The 26,634-nt window shown below is 47.5% G+C and overlaps 4 protein-coding genes across 4 annotated transcripts; 1 reads left to right on the top strand and 3 right to left on the bottom strand.

Moving 5' to 3' along the window:
* Window positions 1-497: 497 nt before the first annotated feature.
* F4822DRAFT_140418 (uncharacterized protein) lies at window positions 498-2,605 on the bottom strand. Its single transcript, XM_051452841.1, has 3 exons — window positions 2,270-2,605; window positions 1,273-2,199; window positions 498-1,195 (listed from the first exon to the last, which is right to left on the bottom strand). Exons 1-3 carry the CDS (start codon window positions 2,408-2,410, stop codon window positions 671-673), a joined length of 1,593 nt encoding a protein of 530 aa, XP_051318549.1. The 5' UTR covers window positions 2,411-2,605; the 3' UTR covers window positions 498-670.
* Window positions 2,606-14,369: 11,764 nt separating this feature from the next.
* Window positions 14,370-17,372, bottom strand: F4822DRAFT_140303 (uncharacterized protein). Its single transcript, XM_051452839.1, has 3 exons — window positions 16,764-17,372; window positions 14,882-16,569; window positions 14,370-14,809 (listed from the first exon to the last, which is right to left on the bottom strand). Exons 1-3 carry the CDS (start codon window positions 16,964-16,966, stop codon window positions 14,517-14,519), a joined length of 2,184 nt encoding a protein of 727 aa, XP_051318548.1. The 5' UTR covers window positions 16,967-17,372; the 3' UTR covers window positions 14,370-14,516.
* A 1,019-nt stretch (window positions 17,373-18,391) lies between these two features.
* F4822DRAFT_140266 (uncharacterized protein) lies at window positions 18,392-19,000 on the top strand. The gene is made up of 2 exons (XM_051452838.1): window positions 18,392-18,738; window positions 18,796-19,000. The coding sequence occupies exons 1-2, from the start codon at window positions 18,570-18,572 to the stop codon at window positions 18,888-18,890; spliced, it is 264 nt and encodes an 87-aa protein (XP_051318547.1). The 5' UTR covers window positions 18,392-18,569; the 3' UTR covers window positions 18,891-19,000.
* A 2,064-nt stretch (window positions 19,001-21,064) lies between these two features.
* F4822DRAFT_425979 (uncharacterized protein) lies at window positions 21,065-26,317 on the bottom strand (the record flags this gene model as incomplete). The annotated part of the gene is made up of 2 exons (XM_051460456.1): window positions 21,065-22,733; window positions 22,788-26,317. 2 exons carry the CDS (start codon window positions 26,315-26,317, stop codon window positions 21,065-21,067), a joined length of 5,199 nt encoding a protein of 1,732 aa, XP_051318546.1.
* Between the last annotated feature and the right edge of the window lie 317 nt (window positions 26,318-26,634).

The following is a 26,634-nucleotide window of genomic DNA, read 5'->3' as shown; positions in this document are numbered from 1 at the left end:
CCTTGGAATAATATGAGGGTACATAGACATAGGTATTTTCCATAGACTTTTCGAGAAGACCTAAAGAATTATTACATCTGAAACACGATAATGACTCCTTTGCTCCTCATCAAAACGGCCACACCACCGTATTTTCATACCCCCCTTATTAAGCCAAACTAACAAATATCTTTTCCTTCCTAAAACGAAATACAAATTGCCACCTGTTGCCTGATGATGATAATGATGTCTGGACATGTCAAATAGTAAATTTAACATAGAACAGCTAATACCAAAATAGCCCTGAAAAAATGAAGGCCGCGAAGCTCGTGATAATGTACCCATGCTAAAGAGCAATGCATCCCAACGCCTTCGGTGAACTCATCCACACCCGAGCCTCCCCCTGAGCCCTCCCAAGATAGAATGAGGACCCCTAGAAACAGAAATTGTGCAAGTCCTTCCAGTAAATATTACCTCATTTTCCCTAGATTCCCTGCGAGGATGGGTACTCCTCTACGATGGCGATATGAAGCCTCCCGCCAACTCCAAAGCAATCGCTAAAATTATGACATTGAAGTATCTTCTAGTGATGTGTAAGCAGCCGCACAATTATTATAATGATGTCATGAGTAGCGGTGATGAAAATCCGTATACTATGTTGAAAAATTTGACAAAAATCGCCTCGTAACATTTAGTTGTGGTGTTCGCCCATTGGCAGGGCACCATATACATGATCACTCCTCTTTGAGAGTAGCTGCTCGCACGCTTGCTTTGCCACTCGCTCGCTTCGACTCTCCCCGGGGTCTCTCTCAGTGCTTCCTCTAGTAGGCAATGTATTCGGGTGCTCCATGATGCCGTTCATAGCATCTGGGTCAGGAGATTCGGGGTCCGGCTTACAGTAATTTTCTAAGATGTAGTTTTCCTGCTCAGAGGATATTTCGCGACCATCTTCGTACGGGAGGGTCACAGTTGGGTTGGCCCAGGATTGCTTCCCAGTCGGACGCTTACTCATGGCCTTCTTAGATTTTCGGCGAGGCTTTTTTGTTACGTCTTCGGGGTCGAATTCCTCAATGCCGAGATCGATCAACCGCTTGAGAATGTGGCCCTCCTTCCACTCCCACGCCTGGCAGCCCCCATACTTCTCTTTCATCAGTTTAGCTAAATCTGCGTAGCGGCGTCGGTCGAGCTCCTCAACTGCACGTCTTAAAGCTTCATCCTATTTATCAAGTTAGCTACCATAGACCAGTTATGCTGGTTCTGGTTCAGCTCCTAGCGCACTTGTCATGTACTTACCTCAGAAGCAGGCCACTCTGCGTATTTTAATACAGCGCGGGTAAGGTTCATTTGTAGTGACTCTTGTCGCCTTTTACCGAAGCGTTCTTCGTATTTCTTCGTAATTTCTTCCCAAATTCCCTTCCCCTTGTCGTTGTCCATTTGACACCTGAGTTCCAATATGAAACGGTCCTTTTCAGGAGCATCAGGCCTCAAGGTGATACTTCGACCGGACGGTTTCGAACTCGAAGAGGCGTCATCCGCCGATGTAAGCTGGGGGTCCACCATATCCGCATCGTCGCGTTTTGAAAGGGTTCGGTTTTGGGTCCGGGGTCTCTTCGGGGGTCTACCTGATCGGCCATTTCTCGAGGACTTGGAAGACTTTCTCCTGTACGGTGCAAAGTCCATAATCACCTGCGGCTGGTGCACAATGTTAGGGAAGTGATGATGCATATTGTCGATTGGTGTTACCGAAGGAGCTAGATCTCGTGGATCTGGAGAATGATGTAGAATAGGTACCTGCGCTGGAGCAGGAAGAGGCATATTTTGAGGGTGGATAGTAATCGGAGGCCTAACCAGATCCGTAGGCGCAACCGAGAACATTGACGGGTGCGTCATTTGCGGCTGCATGTCCTCGGGTGCCTCGGTGCTTGAGACAGTATAATGGCCCCATTGAAATTGAGGTTCCGAGACCATTTGTCCATGGTCACTAGAAGGTTGGTGCGCTTCTAGGCCGGGCATTTCTAGGAGGTCGGCGGGAGCGTTCATCTGATAGTTCCCCCACGGCCGTGACGTGTTTGGAGGGGTGGGCTGTTGGGAGCTTGCCCGGTGCTGGCTGTACGGATGCATGATCTTCGCAGTCCGTTCATTCATCGAGGGTGATCCCGCAACTGATACTGGAGTAGGGAGCGAAGAATCATACGGCACCGAATAGTTAAACGGAGGGACCTAAATAGTGTATGAGTTTACCACGCATTTGAAATCGTAAAAAGTTAAACAACAGAGACTTGAGACTTACTGAGGCGTAAGAGGTAGGAATATCGTGAGAGTATGCGGAACCAGCGGGAGATGATCGCCGGTCTTCAACCATGCCCGAGTCTCTCGAGAGACTGTTGCGCATTTGGTCTGACCTTGTACGAACGTATACTGTCTCATCCATTTCAATGCGGGTAAATAGTTGTATGTTGGGAGCAGCGCGCGTTTGGCGACTAACAGAAGCGAGGTGGGTGGGTTCGCCGTTGGAACTAAGAACAAGTTCGTGGGGATGGATGCTCCTTTAAATTTGTTTGTACTTATGGATCATTAAGCGTTTCTCAAAATGTGTAGAATATGACAACACAAAGCGGATGAAGTCAGTCGGACTGAGAGAAAATATGCCTTTTCAGGTCCCGGCCAAGCGCGAGGCAAGATCGGGAGGCGAAGGGGTATTATAGTCAAGCCGGAGCCTTGTCTTTCGTAGGGCAGTCAAAGTTGAGGTGGGAACCGGAGGACATATGTACGTCGTCGAGCGTGTTCCTGAGAGCTAGTACACGCTTTCGAGTCCCAGACCATGGGAAGAGCTCCACAAGGTACATTGATAGGTAAATGTACAAGAACATGTTACATAGTACCTCTATACCCACCTCTGCGTTCGAGATACATCCTCGAAAGGTTGACAGGGGTCAGAGGTGACAGGGCAAGCTATGTATGTATGAGGGGCTTGGATCTAACCATTGCTGGGGAGTGATCCAAGTGTTGCCTGTGGAGCCTAGAAAGCCAGACGCATGAATAGCCGCCGCAACGTATGTAAAATCACTACAACTTGCCCCCCCTGGTGGGCAGATTAGCAGACACCCCCCCAGTGTGCCGACTGATCAAGGGCCCCCGTCACCGGAATGCGTCCATTAAGCGCTCGAAACAAGGATCACACTGGCCGTCTGGGTATGTTCCATACCAGAACTGTGGGAATGGGGGGAGACAAGGCTCATCAAGGCTTAGGAGGGTGACTGGGAAGACAAAGTAGCGGGGTGTGCGGTAGACTAGGTGTGTGGGAGCTTTGGATGGGAACTACCTGGACTATGCCATGGCATAGCATCAAAGAAAATACGGGGCAGCCGTAGGGCAGGCGTGGGAAGGGAAAGCAAACGACTTCCACTTCATATTCCCCGTTAATCTTGACTGGGAATCGAAAGTTAAGCGAACGAGGATGAGGATATGTGCCGTAGACTGACAGGCATGATCAAACCGTACTCAGCACTGTGCTGGCATATGGACAGGAGCTCGAATATCCGCCTGTGAAGGTACCTAGGTATAACATGTGTACGTATCTGATGTAAATCGAGTACAAGGTACATTGGCGATTCATGAGGTTACATTGGGTCTTCTGCGGATATGGACCAGGGTATGTAGACCCAAGGGTACGGCGTTGAGGGTGTGTGGAAGAGCATATCCCTAAATTGGGAGTCGCATACAAGGTAGCTGACAAAACGTTTTACTTGGAAAGTGACGAAAGCTTGGTTTTTCTGCTTTCTTGTCTAGACCAAGGGCCGCGATGACGGAGAAGGAACGTCTATTCGCGACCAAGCTACTATAGAGCCTTTTCTCTCATAGGATCCGGATGCGAACTTGATCGAGCTTGGCATCAACGAGAAACTCAGTAGACATTAAAAAAATATGATGATTAATTAGAGCAAGGAGAATAAAAAAGGATAGGCGAAAGTAGCCGGCCAATGAGGAGAGATGACTGATCCCGATGTAAATGGAGCCCGTTAGGAAACCATGGTCCTCTGAGACAATGAAAATTGAAGCCATGGAGAACGTACTTCCACATAGAAAGTTACCTCACAAACTCGGATTCTCATTTCCCCCGGTCTGTGATAGTAGTTCACAGCACCCCTGTGGGGAAAGTCGAGAAACACAGTCGAAGAATTGTAAGGAGAGACGGGGTACGAATCTCCCACACATCTTTGAGTCACTCGGAACAACATGTTGCTGTGCAGATTTCCGAAGTGAAGAGCGACGCAAAGCCTCGGATAGGTCAGTATTCGAATTAATATGAAGATTAAGGGTTTTTCCAGTGCCGCGAATCACGCTCAATAATATCGAAGGGTTTCAGCGGTTGCCTGCGAGAATGAGAGTGGTTGCTACTCAGGGAGGCAGCCATTGCGCAGTTAGAAGCTTCAACAGTGTTGCAACTCTCCTTGAGACCGACGATGCTTCGATCATTTGCAACGTCGCCATCAGGCTGATAGCAGATAGCTGGTCTGCCAGGCCGGCCAAGCGCGGCCTAGCGTGTATAATACAGCTGGGTAAGGAATAGTTAGATAAGTAGGTATGTGGTTTCCTGACCATAGCGGCGACCACGATAGCGCTTGAAGCGTACCCTGGTTCGGGTGCGGCTATGAATGGATTGATTGACGACTCTAAAGCCTAAAAGCCGCGATGGCTCGAGCTCGGTGACGGAGGTGTTCGGCGTATGAACCACATCGTCAGGGTATACGAATCACTTACATGCAATAGCTCTGCCGAGCACCGAGCTCCGATCTACTAAGGTCCTGGGGACCGAGACGGTGAAGGAACATTTCAAATCCCTTCCAAGGTTCCCATGTATTCCCATGTAATTAGATAGTGGCCAAGGAATTTGGGGTCCGTTTGGGGGGGTTCTTTGGAGATGGAGAGGGGAACAAGGGTGCCAGGTAGGCCATGTATGTAGGTAGACGGGGAAGGGAGAGAAAGCGAGAAAGAGAAAGAGAAAGAGAAAGAAAAAAAATAGTGTGAGACGATTTGATCTTCGAATCGGGTGAGGTAGAAGGAGAAAGTGGTGGTGGATTGTGGATGGGCCATGAGGGAAGAAGGGGTTAATTGACCGGGGCATCTTTGAAAATGGGCTGAGTTATGTGAGAACGGATGGCGCAGTGCCCCACACGAACTAGTACATATATGGATTAGATAAGTACTATACTTGCGTACATCTATACCTACTTGAGATGATAAAAGTATATATGTATAAGGTATGCAAGTGCATAATAATTTGATGTGTGCCACACGAGATGATAGCTATGGTGGAGCCTGCCGTTGCCATTACGGTGTTTTCTTTCCTTTTAAATAATAATCTCAGCCAATCGCGGAGTCTCGCAATAATAATCCATACATCCATACACACAATACATACCTACATAAATTCTAAAAAGGTATCTGGGGTTGAATGTTTATGTATTATGCTAGGCATGTAGGAACTATAGAAATGGTAAATTTCCCCCGTTGTCAAAAGGACATGTCCATTTCGCTTGAATGCAGCACTATACCTAACTTACGTGTACTACATTAGAACCCATAAACCGTCCCACAGGCCCACAAACGGGGAAATAGCCCTAGGATACCGTTAGGTATACTTAGGTGGCTAGTAGAGTGGCACAGATCCGCTAGATAAACTATCCATACCTATTTTCTCTTTCTCTTTCGCCCTGGCCTACATTAGGTAGCACACAAATAGGCTAAGCTAAGGCTAAGCTAGCGCTATTAGTGTACTTACATGTAGGTACCTGGGAGACTATAAACACTGAATGTACTCGGATACAATATTTGCCGAACGAACTTGGAACTTTTGTAGATAGTAGTCTATGTATTTTTGAGCGTAATTCAAATAGATAGCTCTCGTTAATGCCTCTTACGTCCACACTCATACTAAAAAGATTAACATTTTAATATTACGTGGGGTCCAGCTATAGCATACTATAATGTCTATCAATTGAAAACTCGGGTACTTAAAAGATTTTAGATTTCGGGTGTTATTTACTGCGGGGACTAAGCCACTAGCGGTAAGGTACATCTGAGTGAGATCAATTAAGTAAGAGGAGGACCATGGGTGAGATACTCATTACATACATTAGGTAGCACAATATTTTTAGTTAGGAGGAGATTCGAAAGAGGCGGAGGGGAAGAAGAATTAGAGTGATAGTCGTTTTACATACCTAATACTTACTAGCAGTCGGCGTCTATGAGCGGCGACGCGATGTGCAACAACTATTTCCTTCCCGGGGTTTACCTAAGAGCCGACATACACGGAATGATTCTGGTATAAGTTATGCCGCTTTTTTGCGGGTGGCATCTATTATGTGCGAAGTCATAGGTTGTTGTCGGTTCCGAGGGTATGGGACGGCATACAATAACTATTGCGCAGCGATGCACCTGAGTGGTCGAATATCGATGCTGACTTCGACGAGTGGTGCATGGAGCGTCGGGCAGAAGCCCAAAGGAGAAGCGGAGATGAATGCAGTACATAAATGTGAAGAGATTACGACATGCCGACGGGACATCGATCAAATGACGGCAAGCCGGAGGGGACGGATCAGGGGTCCACCCATGCGTCTCAACCAGCTTGGGGCTGCTGGGTTAGCTTGGTTAGAGCCCGCGAGGCCGGCATACATAACCATACATACATACATACATGTAGTATGTAGTATGTACATATGTAAGTACACATGTATACATGTACCTTGGTACTGTAGTATACATCGGCAGTGTACTTAGCGTACCTAGCGTACTTACTTGAGATGAAAGGGAAAAAGTGAGTACAGTGCGAACTAAAAACGTGAGGTGGATACCGTTTTGGTAGGTCGAGCGGGGGTAAAAGGAAGGACCATGTTGCAGCACAGCGCTTAGCGCCTAGGAAGGTGGCACTGCACCCTTAACCCCAATTTACCACGAGCTCTTAGTGGTTGATCAGCGACATACCCTGGCAATAAATTTTAGGCGTTCCGGCCAGTCGGTAACCAATCACATCTGGCCACACCTTGTCCCATACAACGGCCAAGCAGCCTCAGCACCCCATCGCAGCCTATACCAATTTTCCTGTCATCTGAAGGATGTGTGACGCTGACTCGAACCATACTTGCGCACTTGAGGCATATAAGGTAACTTTTTACATCTACCTAATATGTAGAATGCTGGTATAAATTAATGATGATGCCAAGCAACCCTCACCGTCGAATAGTCAAGTGAGCCTCTAAATCGATTTTAAGTCGGGCCGTAATCCCTCTGTGCAGTAGCGGTAAGTCCGTGTACGTACTGTCAGCACTCTATTTGAAGGTTTATACCAAAGATGTCGGCACATAACACCAGAACCAGTAATTCTTATCCCTCTGCCTATACTCTCATATCTAGACTATAGGGCTGAGTTATTGTTGGTTCTATATTCGGACCGTACCGTAAGGAGTCATTCGGCATACTACCGAAATGTTGAAAGTCTGCAGTTGTCCTAGTTTTCTTATTCCTATTCCATCTGCCCGGTGACGCTTCCGCCCCTATCAAGGGATGATGAAGTTAGTTAGGAGATAGTTGTATACGAGATAGAGCCTAATCGAGTAGCGCGCTCGACTCTACTTTCCAAGATGACTCTCCCTTGCGGTTAGCTATGCCAACCATCACACATTCATCCGCGCGCTTGTTTGAAATCCATTTCCCTTATTCGCCCTCTAAGCCTCTGGCCGTGTTGGGAGTGACCTGGTAAGCGAGCCTGGCCCAACTCTTTTAAACCAACAAGTACTAATAACCGCGGTTCCACCTATTGTAGCCAACAGAGATACTAACACATTTGGTTAAGGTCTAAGTACTTTGAGAGAACACGGTGCACCGGGGATCCTCACTTAAAGTCAGTACGTCTCCATTGACTAGGGTCGGATCCCGATGGCAAAGCCCTCATTCATTACGCTCTCAGACACAGTACGGTAGCTTCTAGGCCACGAACCCGAGCATTTGGATATCACTTCATGCAGAGATTATTCTCAACCATGAAAGCCTTGTATCATTTCGCTCTTCGACCCTTGCGAGACAGGACTAGGACGACGTCTCACTCTCCAGTTAATCGGGAATATTGGGACTTTTAAGCATAAGGCGACCAATACATCCTACGAGATGAAAGGGTTTCAATATGAATGCATATAAGCGCCGTCCCCGTGCATTGAGACGTATGCAGTTTGCTCTTTTCAGTCTATGTACGTACAATTTCTATTCCGGAGGCAGATAGATCCGCGACTGGACTACAATTTGACGCGACCATCCGTGGCTGATGGCCCATGCTGTTCGTGTAGTTTAGGAACACAAGCTTAATTTTGTTTGTTTCCCCCCGGCTGGGGTTTCTAGCCGATCCCCAGGCATGCTACTGGTAACTACTACCCCTAAATGTACGTATCGAGCACATCAACACTCAATAGGGGTTCCTAACTATGATATGAATCTGCGCTTATGACGCTATAATGGAATACGAGCTCTATTTTCTCTCCGTGAGTGCGTCCCTTGTGGACTTGCGTATCTTCGAAGGCGTGATAGAATATGTACAGTATTTTTCCGTGTCGCTAAAGCTTGACGCTCTGTCATTTACATGTATGGTTGGCAAGGCGAGGTCATACGAGCCATCTCTAGACGGAACATCGTCTATTCGAGGTGCATTAATGAGGAATGGTTCATCTTGTGTTTAGGAAGACAATTCTCCTGTGCCCCTTTTCTCAGATGTACTCCATCTATGAAAACACTGGTTGGGTTTCAGGGGTTACCACCACCACCACCTATTCAAACTCCACATCCTTGCCATCATTTTAAAATGATAGCTATCGTTTAATTTAATTATTCCGAAGCCATCTCCAATAAATACGCCTCGATTAAATATGAAGCTTTTGGCAGGTGAGAATAATGATCAACAAAAGCATCTAGACTCAGCTAGTAATGAATTCGCACGGGCTTAGACCGAGGCGAAACCATAATTCTCCCCTAGACTAGCATCGACCATCTGATGCTCTAGGGCCCGGTTCGCCTCTCTCTTCCCTTACACAAGTAAAAATAGAGGAAATTCACGTATTCATTCCGTAGTCGGACTAAAGAAAGAAACCAAGCACCTAAAGTTATTATGGCTACCCACTCTATGTGAGAGAGCCCCTGCTTGAACTAAGCCCTGAACCCAGTCAGGGTCATCTCTAAAAAAGGAGAGGGGTGTTCTAGTGACCCCATGCCACGGCTGCTACGGTTCAACTGGGATCAGGGCGTGGCAGGTAAGTGGTGAGAACACTAAGTATTGAAGCGGACCTTTAGGATGCACGGGATAACCCCAGATTAGCAGACATCAGCAAGGTCTAAGCTTCAGTAGTATTGGATTCATCCCATGCGCGGATGAATGGAATTGACATTTCTCATTCACATATTCCTATCTTAGATAGCGTATGGCTTAAGGGGTCCCAAGGAAGCGGACTCCATCCACTTCGTGATTTTACTCTCCTTGCGTGTCATATGAGCCCCCCCAGAACACTTGAGGGTGATAAGAAAAGGACGTGGTGCATAGGGGTAACCTACATGGCTTGAAGCCAATCTCTGAACAGACACATATTCGCCGCTAGCTTCGGAATGTTAGCGCCGATCACGATATATCGAGTACATTAATTAGAATCTCTTGACATCCTATCCCGTATGTGCGTCACTTGGATTGGACGCCAATCCTTTGGTATCGCTGACACTATACCCCATCTATTGGCCAGCCCTATGATCTAGGCGGTATGGATGGTGAGAAAGTAGTCCCGGACTAGACCAAGCCGAAGAGGGAGGATCTATCTGTTGGTCCTGTTTGTAAGGCTTAGGACTTGGTAATGCCCAGTTTTCACATGGGGTTGGATGTGGACGATTCTATAATAATCGCCCCCAAATTCCTAGCTTGGTCTGTGCCGCATAAGGGCTGGGCGACGAAACACTTCATCTGTTGAGGGAAGATAGAAGCCGATCAAAACCCGAGCTCTGAAGGAAGAACAAGCAGGTCGGTCTGTTGATGAGGAGACGATAAACTTGTGTGTAATTGTTTTTCTCAGCCGTGGCAAGAGCGGGACCCGGGGAGTACTGCAAGTACACCAGAGACTGGAGAGGTATTAACAGTCGACCGAAAGCGTGCGAAAATGTAACCTTGGCCACCAACAGCTTTCCTTATTCGAGATGAGGTTTTATTAACTGCGCAGGATTGTACATATCCTCTTACTTCAACGTCACGTACATGACCCGGGACTGGTATTGGGAACTGAGTCCTTACTGAAGCCGAAAGAAGCAAGAGAAAAATGAAAGTGCAAAATCAGCCTGACCAGCATCGCCGCCGCAGCATTGCAGTGGCCCCCAGGTTTTCAGACAGCGCTTATTCGACAATGGAAGATGTCGTCTTCCTCGACCGCAACTTGTCGCTGATCAGCGGTGGCCTGCTACACGAATCATGCGACCGCTACGCCGGCCATTCTCCGCTTGGTTTCGACTTTAGGAGTTTAGCCATAACAGCCACCTTGTAGGGTCCGGTCGCCTATTAGATAGGTAGGCTCGCTGACTCGTAGGCCAGCATGCCTTGCCTAGTCTAGTTCGCTTTTACAAGGACCGAGGCGACGCCTAGCCCCGGGGTGAGAGAGCGAAATCGACGGCAGGGAAGCTTCTCTTTATGGAGTTAGCTTCGGTAATAATTTTTTCGCCGCCTATCACCGAAAAATCATAGTGGCTTTTCAGAGCTCCCCTCTTTTTTGCTTTTTTTATTGATCATAAATTTTCTTTTGAGGGGAAAAGATAACACGGGGACAATTCACCCCATCTAGCAGTCGTTTTAAGATCAAACAATTCACAAACTGGGCCGGTAACCTCGAGGACAAGAGGATCTCAGTTGTAACGTAGACGAGTGGCAAAGAGATGAGAAGGTCGTCATAATGGTCATGCATGACGCCGCGCAATCTCTTGCTACCACAATTCTCCCCATGTAGGCACTGCCGAGTAGATTTTCCAGATCTTCTATTGTTCCAGAACCACATTCTGCGACATAGTTGCCTCGTGGTTCGCCCGCCTTGCACTACTCCATAGCTGACTTCAATGTAATGGAACATATCGACTTGCCACGATTGCTTTCAAAGTGTAGAATTTCCATATATTTATTATATTAAAAATGTGTGAGGTGGCCTACGCCCGAACGAATATCCGCCCGTAGGGACCTACGTACGTACGTATGCCGACCTACCAAGCAGTTTAGGTGTCCAGCCAGCTCCGACGTCACCCCAGAGCTACCTCACTCATGCCACGAGGCAAGTTTGAATCCTTCGACCCTGCGTTCATACACGCCCCACGCCAAATTGACAGGCACATATGTAAGCTGGCATGTATTTACATACTTACAAAGTAATAGATATGAACTGGGAACCGTCCTACCTAATTATTCCTAGTCCCAACATCCCGACATCGTGGGTCCTCATTGGACCGAGCGTCTGATTAAGGAGCCCATAGCTTCGATAATTCAGTACTACGTCGGGATGCACAAGAGAAATTAACGAGAGCGAGGAACCAAATTAAGGAAGAATCTAATGTATATAGATCTGATAGACATTCCTACGGGAGTCGACTAGCCCTACGTAGCTATACTCCGTAGTACACCCTCGTTTTACCCCCATGTCAAGTCGACATAGTGCCTCATCGTAGGCTATTCTCGAAATAGATGAGAGATCTGGAACGACAATCCTTGTACATGGTACCAATCCCAATTACCGTCATGAAGGCATACTAGCATGTCCCTTCGACTTCAATTACATCAAAAGGAATGGCGGTAGATCATTTCAAAAAGCATGACAATTAGGAAAAATTCCGTCAAGGCGGAAACAAGCGTAGCATTGCAGAGTTACCACGCGTTCACCCTGCATCCAGCTGCTAGTAAACATACCTACATCATATTATGCCCTGTTTATCTCCGGCGGTGTTTTTAAACAAGCCGTTATGTTCCGCGAGCGCGGAAAGTAAACATATTCCTTTTACCTATATACTTGTATACCTACAAGTTATTAGATAGTATAGATGGAGACCGGGACGGATGAAATTCCCGCTGATCAAAGCTGAGACCGTCCCCCACTACTTTTGGGGATTTTCGGCGATAATGTCAGCGATGAGCGCTAAGCAGTTTTTTTTTTCTTTTTCCTTTTTCTTTTCCTTTCTTCACCACAAGGGTAGAAGAAGAAAAAAAAGATTAAACCTGTTTCTCCGGAGTATACAATTCGAAGTTATCCTAAAATTAAACCCAGACAGCGGTTCTCGTTCCCATCTCCTCCCCCACCCTTACCCATACTCCCTCCGTGGGCCGCGGATAACGGGGCAAGGAGAGCGGACGGACCAAGATGTCCTTGAACCACGTTTTTGGGGGCTGAATAGGCGGAGGTGAGGAGGATCAGCCCCAGCTTCGAAGTGGCTTCTCTAAATCCTTCTACCGTCTTTCTAATCACGGCAGGTCAAGTAGATCGCAGGGCGTCACATCGCGTCTCATCATCAGTAACAATCAGCAACGTATTCATTTTAATTGAACAATAATTAATACAACCCAAAATAAGTAGTCCAGGACCCCTGGGATCCTGGGATATGAACGATGGCACGGTACGGTATGGTATGGCATGGCATGGTATGAGATGAGATGAGATGGAGACAGGTAGTAATGGCAATTAGTATTAGTAGCTATACAAAGGCAAATACTATAGTACATCGGCGCTTAATGGCCATAGTAAACAAAGGCAAGCTACTAACTTGCATTCCCAACCCGGTACTTGCGCGCATCCGCATCCCATCCCAATGCCACGAGCCAACAACACACACACACACCCCGACATTTTCCAACCCCCTCCCAAGCAAGGAACCAAAAAAAGATCGAAAACTTCCAGATTGCAACGTTGTTGTCGTCGTCGCGCTGATCTAGGACCCAGATACGATGTACATCAATTACATCAACCCATCTACACACCTATTACCTAGGATGTAAGTAAATAAAAGACCACTACGTCAAGGAATCGCTTAACGCCCCCGGCATGCATTCAGGTCCGACTTGCCACGCGACTGGCATCTCCACCCATGATATTATGCTACTTACTTACTGTATGTATGCGACGCAAGAATGTACATACATGCATACATACATCCCAGGATAGCTGGGTAGGGCAGGAAGGTAGCAATCCGGAGCAGCCCTGTGCAGCGTCCTGAAACAACATCCAGTCTATCGACCCGAGAATTGAAAGAGCGGACGGACTAATCTCACCCCCAAATTCCTATCTTCCGCTTCGGGCAGGTAAGTCTTTTTTGGCTCGTTCGCTATCTTCGTCATTACGTCGGTCTGTATGCCGAGCTCCGAGCGCCTTACATGGGGGGTACTCTCACACAACTCCGGGGCTAATGCTAAAGGTTGCGCGAAAGAATGGTAATGATAATGGTAAAGGTGGTGTCGTCCTACTCGGTTTGACGGGTACCGATACCGAGCTGGATGAATTCCTTCCCATCCTGCTATTTCTAGTGCGTAGTTTTTTGATCTTCCCGACCCCTCATCAAAGCTTCTTGATCGGAACCAATATGGTCTCTTAAGGCCGGTATCAAATACTATTAGTTACATGATCGTGATGTGACTCGTGCTGACTCGTGCCATTCGCTGGTAGCGAAGTCGCGAATCGGATGGCGTATACTCTGCCAAACTCCATGACACGATTCGTGATGCTCGGTCCCGACTGTGCCGTAGAGTGCCTCGGCCTTCTAAGCTTCAATCTCGTTAAATCGTAAATAATAGATCCAACAACGTCGTAAGATCAAGTGGCTAAGCCTGGACTTTGATTCGTCTTGTGCACAAGTCTTTGCCCCTTTCCCGTATTCTAGAATGTCATGGCTTTGATCGTCGCTTTCGCTATTGGACTAGGTATAGCTAGGTGCATCTAGCTCTAGCTCGTTCGTTTATTCATATTAAGAAAACATAGCCTAGGATAGTGTTGAACAATTTCAATTTCGTGCCTGGCTCCGAAGAATGCTAACTACACGATGAATACACACTCCGAACGACCAAACTATACAGGTATATCATATGTAAGCAACCACGTTGAACCCCGACGCTCCTGGTATAGTATCTCCCCCGGCCCCTCCTTTTTGCAATACCGTTCGCAATGCAGAGGGATATTAGACCACACCTTGCAATTCGTCTCTCTTTAATCGTAATCAATCTATACCGGAGTGCCACTCCCGGTGTTGAATGTAATTAATACCCACCCGGGGTGGCAGATGAAATGAACAATCTCCTCGCATCTGCCCCTTTGTGCGAGTGAGGCTTCTGGTGCTTCGTCTAGTCTTGTTCTCGTTTCCTCGTATTCTCAAGATTATATATGTAGAAGCATGTTATGCTTTTACTCAACGTTTGAAGCGGGAAATTTAGATGTATGAATGATGCCATCGGCATCAGATAGATCCGGTTATTCAGTGGCGTTATTGGGATCTGGAAGCCAATCCTACATGCCTTCTAGAGGCTGGGCGAAAGTGTAGTTAAAATCTAACAAGCCATCGAGCATCCAGTGTTGAGGATCAAAGAAGTCATAATTGGCATCACTTCCATAGCCCATCCCAATCATGCTGTTAGCTCCAGCATTCAAGCCGTGATTCGCTGTCGGAGTTATTCCACCATTATTTGTCGCCATCGACGTTAAATTCGCTAGGTTGTTATGAGGCAAGAGTGTGCTATCCATATGGGTGGAAGACGCTGAAGACTCATTACCTGAGTCTGGGTTAGTTGGATGCTTAAGAGCTGCCAAAGAATCAGTCAGCCCTCCAGAGCACGCAAGCGTGGTATCTATGGAGAGGAAGGGAGTCGACTCACCATCAAGCGTACCTCTCCCTTGAGCTTGGTACTCTTCCCTCCAGCGCCAAATCGAGTCGAATACAAGGCTCATACTATGTCGGCATCGTACTTTCAGTTGTAGGCTATCGTCGATTAGAACTGAGCTGTCGTCGTCCTGGAATGTGTTGTTTTTATTGTCAATTCGCGCACCGTTCCACATCTGAACGATTAGCTCTGCTAGCCGCCATTGAAGGTCATTATCTAACACGCTCGTCGAACGGATTGCTTGGATAGTCTTGTGAAAGAGTGCCCTGCCTCTCTCGAATTCTATCGTCTTGGAGAAGAACGACCTCATCAACTTCAACAAAGCGAACCCAGCAGCAACAAGCATTTGTTGTATATAATTCGTAGCGTATAATAAAATGTTCTGGTTTGAATCTAGAAATAGGAGGTCTAGGAAACTTGTGATAGCTCGCCATAGGCCCATTAGGTCATCCATGTAGCCGGGAGTGCTACTTGAGTCGAAAAAGCCGGCGAGACGAAGGTGGACATTAGCCGCTGTTAAGTGTATCTCCACGATCGGTGATAGACGTTGAGAGAGGATCGACGTTTGTAATTCTTGGAAATCTCGGCGGTATACTCGCATTAGCATTGCTCTGTGCTCATCGCCAGCTACACCCCTAGGATCGCTTGCATTACTATACATTTCCTTCGATACTTTATCGCAGAACCTCTCTATCCTCAATCTGGCCTCAAGCTCAGGGGATAGCGTAAATGGGCCCTCTTCGCCAGGACGGATTGCTAACGTCCAGTCGTAGAGTGTACTAGCAGGCTGACCGTAACCTGTTCCGATTGTCTGAGCAACAATGTTGCAAACTGCCCACGTTGTTACGCGATCGTGAAGTTGATCCTTGTTTAACTCGACAGACACGCGGGAAAAGTCTTGAGTATGATTCGGTCGGTGTAGGCCAATGCCTGTGGCAGCTTTCATCATCACCCCACACAAGATATGAGTTGGATCCGCCGTGGTTGTGCTCGTTGGTAGTGGCCAAGTACATAATAAGCAAAGAGCTTTCACGACGAAGTAACTATTCGGTACGTCGCCTACAGTACCCCATAGTAACCTATTCAGAGGTCCACTTGAGAGTTCGTGTAGTATACTGGGCTTGGCATGATAGCGTCGAGAAGCAATGGCAATAATAGTCCAAAAGAGTAAGGCATGTTGTTGATAGTAAAGATCGGGTGACTGATGTTCGTTTAAGAAAGGGAGAAACGGGTGATAACATGTAAAGAACTCTTGAAATAGATTGTGGACGTCCTGTTCGGTCAGCCGCACTGTCTCAAGCTCATAAGCATAATGGGTTGCGGCTAAGCTATACGACCCTCCTCGTTTAAGAGTTAGAAGGGAGGTGACAGCTTCATCGGATCCCATGAGCGAAGGATTTCGGGTATGCGAGTACGCACTATTTGCGACGGGGGATTGCAATTGGGACTGGAGGTCTTCATCGTCTTCGATTACAAAGCCTTGCGCTTTCGCTTGTGATATCTTACGTCGTAATCGATCAATCTCCTTTTCCATCTCAGCATGCTTGGACCTCTTGCCGATACGTTTGAAATTGGACTCGATCTTGCACTCGAGTTTTAGACGATTACATCTCGAACAACTCTGAAATGGTTCTTGGACAACATCGCACCTCAGTTTCTGCTGCCTACACTCGTTACACGCACTGTCGAGACGATGTTAGTTAGATATCATATGTATATATATGTATATGTAGTAGTATATATATAGATGACATGTACATTATATATAGTTGATTTAAACAGTAATAGTAAGTTGCATGAGAGGTAGTTGGTAAGGGTTAGGTAAGTTGTGACTAGGTATGACATATAAGTAGATAGATTGGTTTCGTTCACGTACCGCTTCACGCCCGGTTGCCTCTTCTTTTCGGGCTCAGCTAGAGACTGGTCTTCGTCGCCGATAGCGCTCCCGGGACTACTATCGACTCCGATACCTCCTTCGCTGCGTTTCCGCTTCATGGAGCCATGGCGATGGATGCTCACAGGGCTGGTAGGGCTTGTAGACGGAGCCGAAACGGCGCCGACAACCGTGTGACCATCCATGCACTCTCTGGACTTCCCAATTGCAATTGACAAATAATATCAAGCGGATCCAGGGTGACGAGATGTGACAGGCCGTATAGGTAGTATATCTGAGGCAATTTTTGTTTCCTCCGTAAGGCGCCGTGCCGTTGTACCGGCCGAGGCTGATGCGTATTTGCTCAGCTATTTACTACTGCGTTGCGCGCGTCGAAGTCCGAGACCGATCACGGAAGAGAACAATTGGAGGAGGAGGAGGGGGGGGTCTGACTGGGCTAATAGCGATAAGAGGATTATGAATAGTAGGTAGGAAATTTTGGGTGGGAGAGGCGGGCGGCTCTCTACTCAATGGAAATTTTGGTTTTAATTTTTTTTTTGCCGCTAACGCGGGGTGGGCGCGTGGGAGAAAGCCGTGGGAAAGTGGGAAAAAGTAGCAGAAGTGGATACTAAAAAAGAAGTATACTAATCAAACGGAAGGTGGAAAACAGTTATGATTTGCCTTTTTTTTTCTTTCTTGTCAATTGACTTTAAAAAAATTTAGTATGCAAGAGTCAGCACTACTCTAAACTTTAAAAAGTCTAAAGTCAAACGGAGAAAAAAAAAGTATTCACAACCTTGGAACCTTGTGTGAACATCAGCAGGTAGAACCTCAATTGACCAAAGGGATGAGTGGGATTCGACCAGCTCAAAGGGGCTCGTAAGGATTTTGGGAATGCACGTAGGGTCAGGTACCTAGATTACCTAAGGCTACCTAAGGCAATTAAAAGTGCCCGAACAACAAATCAACATCCATCTAATAAAGAATGAGTTGTTCATTGTGAAAAGTTCTGCAAAGTTCAGTCGTTGAACTGCATGAGATGTACACCTCGCATGCGATGGACCTTGGCCACTTCCTGAGGACGAGTAAAAATGAGGGGTAACGCGGTCACACTATACTCTTCTTGGCTAACGGAATACTTGTTAAGGAAGGTAATCCCGGTCTAAGGGGTCAGGTGCTCTTACCCCAATTTGTTCTTTCGAATGAGAACCCTGACAGCTTGGGAAACAATATTATAATTCACTTCGCAAATTACTTACAACTTCCAATTGACTGCGAACAAACTCTTCTTACCTACTATAAAATGGTATAGAAGCTGAAAAATTTGCAATTGATTTGGTGTAGCACAAAAAATCAAAGTGGTCTCATGTTTGACACTTTCAATTCAACTAAGAGACTAATTACTTTAGTTACCTCTTTAGCACTTACGTAGGTAGTTTCTAATAAGCAAGGGACTAGTCTTTTATTATTCTTACCCTAAACTAAATAGGTAAGGTGGCTAGCTCCCCCAGGAGGTCATAGCGTTTTTAAACTATACGTATGACCTGTGCTGGAACTACCGAAGTATAAGCGGCCGTTCTTCGGCTCCCATCGGTTTGAATGTCTTAATTTCTTAGGTTTCTTAGGTACCTCGGATTACAACATCCTTGACTTTTAAATCCGACAACATGCGAATCACCTACATCCTTACAATCACATATTCCTACATTTATCGCTTGAATCCTGCAACACAATCACACTAGGCCTCAAGCTACAGCCAAAGGGCGACGCATATCTACATTTTTCATGTGATATATATTCTCTAATCTAATGTCTTCCGAACAACAACGGGAGCCGCCGTCGCCCCCAACACGTCGAGAGCTCTTCGAGGGCCGGTTACAACCACCATCTAAGCCGCCTTCAGCCAAGTCCTACACTATTGCTCCAGCATCAATCAATGAGGTTGTAGTAAGGCGTCAAAATGAAAGGCAGGCGGCTCGTACGTGCATATGATCAGCCAGACTTAATCTAACATCCCATTTTAACATTACTTCAGGAGATCCCGTTGAGATCTCATCCGCGGCGACGGCCCAACCATTCGTGGATCCTGCAGTTCTGGAACACCGAAGGCGCATTAGCGACCCGGATTAAACGCCCTATAGCAACCTCTGACCCCCAACTTGCAACGACACGGCCCGTCTCCTATCTACCTGGTTACTGATGCATCTTTTATCATCATGATGGGGATCAAGTCATCGTGTTCCCAAAATCGGAAATCGACGAAATATGCCAAGCCGAAAAGCTGCACGTCATCTTTCCCGTTTTGAAGACTTACGTTCGGACCGGAACCTCCTGGAGTACCCCCAGCCGCTACATTGCGTCTATGCCGGCGCTATGCATTTGACTACTCCTGCAGCTTATTCGTCTTCGACTAACGCCCACCCGCAGTCCCCGGGGTAGCACAAAAGCGCCCCTCTCGTCAATGATGCAGGTTTTGACCATTAATCGTCGGATCGGTCTAAAGCGGCGATATCTTGCATCCGTCAATCTAAGCATACTGTTTTGAACATACAGATTAGTTACGTACGTATCCACATATGTATCTGTATGTGAAGGAATATTGGGGGAGGTCGCCTATAGATGCTAACGATTCTAATTTGGATGGTCGTCCAAATTGCTTCATCCATGGCTTGGGCCTCCTACGTTAATATATTGGCTCTGGAGCGCGGGCCGGGCGTTCTGGTTACTGTATGAGTGTGAGCCGAGAAGGATCAAATATGCTGACATTCATTTCCACATGTTATCACCGGCTTATGAGCAGCCATCCGGTCGGTCGTGTAACGGGGGCTTCGGGTTCCTCGAAATGGTACCCGCAAATATTGACAATTTCATGTTGGGACAATATTCTCGAACGATATCTACTAAAATTCCTTAACCTTCACAGTTGATACGATGCTGATGAACAAACTCAGGCTTGGCTTCGGTTAAGTCGCCCCATGCACTGCAAAATTGAGTGCAGGAAACAGGAGTTTTGGTGCTCCTATGGTGTTTCTACGGGACACGGCATCACACGCGACATTATAAGGCTGGCCAATATACATGGTGGCAGCCGCTAGTGGTTTCGACGTAATTACAACGCTTATCCTAATGAGTCACCTTCGGACTTCCTAAATGCCCTACGTAACACACATGCTGTGTTCCTGTCTAATTTGCTCCAGGTTTGAAATGGCTTCATTGAGGTAATCCTTTGTGGCGCAACTTCTTGCGAAGGTCGAGTAGGTACCTAGGGGATTATATAGGCCAAATAAGGGGTACTCTTGTGAGGGCCGTTCAATTTTCACTTCATATTATCGGCCACCCAATGGAACACCTCGCGGTTTATTGAAAGAATAGCATTTAGATCGGCGAGTTGGTCTATATCGACGGTTAGGCACATTAAATACTACAGTTACACTTTCAGGGGTGCATTCAACATCCCTGTTGTTGATAGGATAGTTCCAGGGGACACCTGCGAAAATGTTACGCCAGAAAGACACGGCTACAGTTCACACTGCTAAAGCTAACTTCTTAGCTTTCTGTTTCTTTGAATGACTTTTCAGCAACTGTCGTGGTAACATACTACTTGAATAGTCCATTAGGAAGATATGAATCCAATTTATAGATAGTTAGATAATTGTATGGTAGCGAGAACAAAAAAAAAAATACCGACTTCAATTGAATTGAGTGGTTACAGCACAGAGCCGCTGAGCTCAGTGATAATTATAGTGGCTTTCAATAGGTAGTAGGCTTCTAAGATTATGACACAAATAAAAAAACAAACGAGGACGATGATAACATTTCACAACGAGTTGGCAATTTTATATTCAAGCCAAAATATTCACGAATATACGAGTCTATCCATCAATCCAGCCAGTTATCCAGCCAACCAGCCATTCCAATAGCCCTAGATATTTCCCAAATCCAAAAGTACCTAGATACGCGCAATGAATACAACTCAACATCCCAAACGTTCGTCATAACTCGTTAGTTTGCTCAGAATTGAATCGAATTGTGATCGAACCAAGCAAGCCTGCCTCGTCCAGCTAGGCCAACTTGCCCGCATCGCTGTAAATAAATTTAAACTCGCCGTATCTTCAACGCTTGAAGCTCTTCCTCGCCCAACGAGCAGACGAAGATAAAAAATGAAAAAGGTATAAAACTCCTTCAGCGCAAATTATTTCCCGCCCCAAACTTTTCCCAATCCCCGCTGATAAATTAAAAATAAATGGCCTTTGAAACCCGGGTATTGCTACAAGCATATTACAACTTGCCCTCTTCATCGTATTTTAAGGCGATTGTCTCCTCGCCCTATACTGACTCCCGCCACCTCCATTACCACCACTTGTATTCCGTCTACGCCCACTAAACAAGCGTTTTAACACGCCTTGTTTCGGCGGTCTCTCATCCTCCCCAACATCCGCATACGCGCCCTCGTACATGATCGGCGCCTGCTCCTGATCCGGGTCTTGCATTTGTTCATGTTCGTACCTCTGATCGTGCTCGTATTCATATCTCTGCTGATCGCGTTCATATTGCTGATCGTGATGTTGGTTTGCCGATGTCATTTCCGGTTCTGGTTCCGGCTCATCACTTTCCATATCCTCGCCCTGGTACTCGTACCATAGTCTAGGTACTAAGAGTCTATACGGAACTGTGATTCCAGCCGGGTCCTTGGCGTTAACCTCGACGTTCAGACATACATCGAGTCCGCCCTCAAGATCGACTTCATGATGCGCTACACCCTTCTTCTTCAACTGCTTCGTCGTGAGACCCGTAGGTGTGCGGTGGAACGGCCGCGTCGGCGGTGCATTCTCGTCTGACGAGGCTGGGTCGTAGTAATTCTCGTACTCGTTCCTCATCGGTTGCGTAACGGCGCGCTTAGGCGGGCGTGCCGTGAAGAATGCGTCGTCACCGACTTCATATTCGTCATTGCCTCTACTTCGAGGTGGTGGCTTGGTAAGTTTCCCGTTGCTGGTGCTGTGTCCGTAACTTGGTGCAGTTTGAGCATAAACGGTAGGTCGCGATGATTGCTGTCGTGCAGGAGGCGCTTCATGGACGCCGTCATAATCTTCATCCCCGCTATCCGCGCCCCAATCGCCGTTGATACCGCCGTCGTCGGGTCGGTCTGTACTATTCCTCCGCCCGAACAGGTTTCCACGTGGACGAGAAGAATCAGCTCGACCTAGCGACAAGGTTCGTAGGAGCTTGTTTGGTCGAGATCCTCCGTCGGATGAAGCTCGTCGCGAGAAAGATCGCATAAAACTACCACCAGAGAGGGGTGGCCGCGAACGGTCCGCGGGGTCGTGTGACGCATCTGGACGGACAGAGGGCCCTCGCTTCTTGGACAATGAAAACCTGCGGAGGATGCTACCACGACGACTACCCGGTGGTGTACCTTCAGGAGTAATTTCGTACTCCTCAGGTGGCGGCGTAGGCGGTGGTGTCTGCCCAGGTACATACTCACGAATCGAGCACCAATTACGATGAGGTAAGAGATGTTTGTTATTACGCGGCTTGCCGTCGACACCATTAGTGAAAATAGGAATCATATCCTCTTCGGTCTCCTTATCGAAATGGTGGACCTTGTTTCGTTTGTTAAGAATATCGGCCATTAGATCGGGAGGCGGCGTATTGACGATGGCAGATGAGATGATGTTAGGCATGTAACGGAAATCCTTGTGTTTAGCAAGGTTCTGCTTTGGATTTGAGTAGAACTGCCCGACTGCTGCTAAGTGCACATCACCACTCAATATCGTCACTCGGACAGACTTGTCTCCGGCGATATCTTGAAGGTCTTCGATTGTGAATCTCCGCTCGTTCTTATGGTTTTTCGCTGTCCAATGGTCGTCAAGGTCATCAAGAACTTCGACACCTCCGTCGAAGCGATTGAGGAAATTGCCCAGCATTCCCGTTTTTCCAAGGGCTTTGATGGGATCCATCAATCGCGAGGTCAGACTACAGATTATTAGTACATGCTGTATTGTATTTGTTGTAGGGAATAGTACTTACATGTTCTCTAGCCATACGAGTCGAGGGTAAGCAATAGGAACTCCTAATAGAACGAGCAAATGCTGCGTCTCGCCTTTGACGATATCCTCATAGCAACGTTCCGTGAGTTTCTTCCATGTATCCTCGCGTACCACCTCGTCTCTCGTGCGCTCAGTCCGGCAATCAACAGCGAGGAGCGCAATTTTGCTGCCTAGGGACATGAACAAGCTGCGACTCTGCTCTTGGATATACGGTCCTAGTTTGACTCCCAAAGCCCAACTCGGCTCCGTGTCTTCGGTTTCGTCGGGTATGCTCTGGTGTTGGAAGAGCATGTAGTACTTGAAAGCGACGTTGCCTAAGCCACTGAATACTGGCGATTTCATGAAATGGTGGGGATAAGAACCGAAGCCATCTATAATGTCGTGATCGTCATACATATTGACCATAGGAATTTGACAATTGGCCAAACCAAATAACCCCTGGGAGAACCACATCATGTACCGTTCCAGGTAGAAGTGTTCCATTTCATTTTGCATTTCATGAGTGAAAGGAGCATTATTCTTGTGCAGCGGATTCTTAATTTGTAGCCAATTCTGGAAGTGCTTGGTATCCCGCATGATAGCATCGTTGTAAATTTGGTCTCCGCCCCCGATCATCACATGGAATGGTCGAGTTTGATGGTTGTTAAGCACATCACGCCACATGGGATCTGGTCCACTGAACTCATCTGAATTCACACTTAGACTGAACCCATTACAACTGTGAAACATAATGTTCATCGATTGGCCTCGAGCAGGTACCCAAAAGCCTGTTGCGGGACCGTGATTAATGCGGTAGGCAATTCTTTGCTGAGTGCTCCCAAGTTCAACCTCGATGTTGAACCTCCAGAACGTGTGGCCCCTCTCAGCATGTAGACGGAATCCGCGTACATCCTTGTACTTCCCGAGCTTCTCACCGTCAACCGGAGTACGTCTTTTGCGACTAGCAAAAGAGCCAGGCGGATCGGGTGCGGTCCTCGTGATTTCGAATAGGCCGTCATCAGGGTCTAGCCTCGACACGTCTTTAGCTTCTTCCAGATGTTCCACTGGTCGCACATAGAGTGTCTCCCCCCGTCGACCAAGTTTGGGGATACCGGCAATTGGATCCACATATTCTGGTGGAAGGACTTGTTCTCCACGCAATTCGGCGGGTGGCGGAGGTAAGAGTTCAATGGGTTGAACGAAAAGCCGAAGGATCGGCGGGATATCGTAGGACGACTCTGAGTCTTGCGTAACGATCATAACGGTGCCTCTCCATATTTCTTTATCTAGAGATGCGTCGTTCTGACTTACTCGCGCAAGTGGCTTTTCATGGCGAATACCGCAATAACGCAACAGCGGTCCACATTTGAGATACAGTGCTGGCTTGAATCTGGTCGGACCCTTGGTTTCATCATACACCGCATTGAAAGCATCCAACTGCGGTGGCCGCGTTGTCGTACTACTTCTACGCCTGCCATGGTTCTCCCACCACGGCGTGTTCTTATCCCCAGTCTGAACAGGTTCCTCTTTAAGATCCAATAGAGCGCCACCCAATGTTCCAACTGTGGCTTTCTTCCATTCGTCTAAGTAACTCGGTGGTTGGTACATCCCTCGACCAGGCTTGAGCTTGCCTCGGTGCATGTAATCATGAATGCCAAACTCATGGGGGGTTCCATCAGAATCATACTCATCATATTCATCTGGGAACTTTACGGATTTTACTGTGCTTCTCGTGGGTGCTGGCAGAACTTCTTCATCCTGCACTGAGGGTTGATAGGTTGGTTGTGATGGAGGTGGATATTGATTGTTCCCTATAGGATCGCCAGGGCCGAACCCAGTTGTAGTAGCGAACCCTCTCTGTTTGGTTGGGGGTTCTTCATAGTAATCTTCTTGGTTGAATTGCTTTCCTCTTGCTGGGGGTCGGTCGCTAAATTGTGAAGGAGGCGCCCCCGGTAATGTCTCATTTCTAGGTTTGATAGTTGCCGTTGTCGCGCCAAAGTCTCTGTACGGCTCACTTGGTTTCTCAGCTGGTAAGCTGCGCCTCTGATAGGCTGCAGATTTCTCCTCGGCGTCTCTGCGCGCAGCATACCATGGATCACCAGGCGGGTTCTTCTTGAGTTTGTTACTTCCACTTCGGCTGATAGCGAAGCCCCCACTTGGTGGAGTGACCGGTGACGGTGGTGAATTACTATCCCCATCTTTTGGTAGATTGATGTCATTCTTCGCAGCTCTCTCACGGAAGCTTAAGTTACGCTGGGGTAACCCGGATTTTTCACTGTTTGTAACGTTTTGATTCTTAGCGACTGGGATGCGAGGGGGCGGGGATTGACTGGGTGGCTTGTCTTCCTCCAGCGAGTTCCGAGACAAAGAACTTTGGAATGCGGCCGCCGACGGCTGTGCTTGATTTGGATCAGCAACAACTGCACGCGATTCTTCATACTGGTCCTGAGGTTGACGACGGTCTCTAAACCGAACTTGTTGTCCATTTGAGCGCTCTGATTGGGGCAAGGGTTGAACTTGAGCCTGAGAATGAGGTTGTAGTTTCTCTTGAAGCAAAGCCTTTTCTTTTCGTGCTGCGCGTTCTCTTGCTCGATGCTCCGCTGCTTCTACACGGGCTCGCTTCTCCTCTTTGGTAATACTATCAAGTGTAAGTTCGAGTTTTTGAAGCGGCGATCGATCGTCGGCCCACGTCGGACGTTTCGATGGTGCGCTGAGGGTCCCTTGTCTTTTAGGTAAAGAGGGATCCGCCGGATCTTCGTTTGCTGCTCGACGTATGGATCCGGATCTCTCACTATCCCTATCTAATTGACCACCAGTCCCTCCATTTTCATCAAAATTCTGCCTGTTTCGGTCGAGTATGGGTGCTCTAAATTGCCTTTCAGCCTCAGGAGTAGCATCTTTGTAATAATGGTCTGACTCCATGCCCGCCATTCGAGCCTGCGGGGACCCGAATCGAGGAGAACCAAGGCCGGGAGAACTGAATCTAGGAGAGCCGAATCGGTAAGCTGATAATGGTGGCCCAGGTTGACCGTCGGCGTTGTAGGTGTATGTCGGAGTAAAAGCAGGGCTGCTGTGTCTGTAAGGGTCTCTGTAGCTAACTGGCGGAGCTCTGGGAACATCGGGAGCAGCTGGAGGAGGTGGAGGTGAGGCGGCAGTGATGATTTCGTCGTGAGGGCTGTCGTCTGCTTGGTTTCTACTGGTGCGTTTTCGCCGTCTCTCTTGAAGCTCCGGAGCGTATTGATTTTGTCCGTAAGGAAGAGAAGGTGGACGAGGAGCTAACCCGTTTCCTTGGAAATTCGAGGCCGCAGGTGACTCGAGAGGACTAAAGGTCGACTCTGTACGGGCGTCGGTATGTGTGGTTTGTACAGATGCCCGATTCGATCGCGACTGGGGCTGTGGTTGGGATTGGTATTGGGACTGAGGCTGGGAAGTGGATTGATCTAAGGATTGTCTGCGATCGGCATTGTCAAAGTCGCCGGACATGCGACGAGCTTTGGACGGGGGCAATTGGCCCCAATATGGCGTGGACATGATAGGCAGCTGTCAGGTTCAGAGATGATTGGGCCGCAAAGACAGGCTGAAGTCTGGACTGACTGGGGAGGCGTGTCGGACTAGCTCTCATATGCGGGTTTCCATGGTAGACCAATACGATGCAAACACATGCGACTCGGGCAGTTGTAGGTAGCAGTTAGTTAGGTAGGTAATTAACGCAGGGGAAACAGGAACGCCAAGAACGGAGTTGTAGTCGCGGACATAAGAGTCGTTCGAAGCTTTGGGTGTATTGTTCTAAGTTAAGGTGCTCAGAAGAAAAAAAAAAGAAAAGAAAATAAATTGGCTGGTAGAGCTCA

This window comes from Hypoxylon trugodes (genome assembly GCF_022578975.1).
Source record: "Hypoxylon trugodes strain CBS 135444 unplaced genomic scaffold F4822scaffold_2, whole genome shotgun sequence".
Classification (NCBI taxonomy): domain Eukaryota; kingdom Fungi; phylum Ascomycota; class Sordariomycetes; order Xylariales; family Hypoxylaceae; genus Hypoxylon; species Hypoxylon trugodes.
The sequence above is the reverse complement of the archived record's forward strand: the minus strand, read 5'-3'. Positions and strand labels throughout refer to the sequence as shown.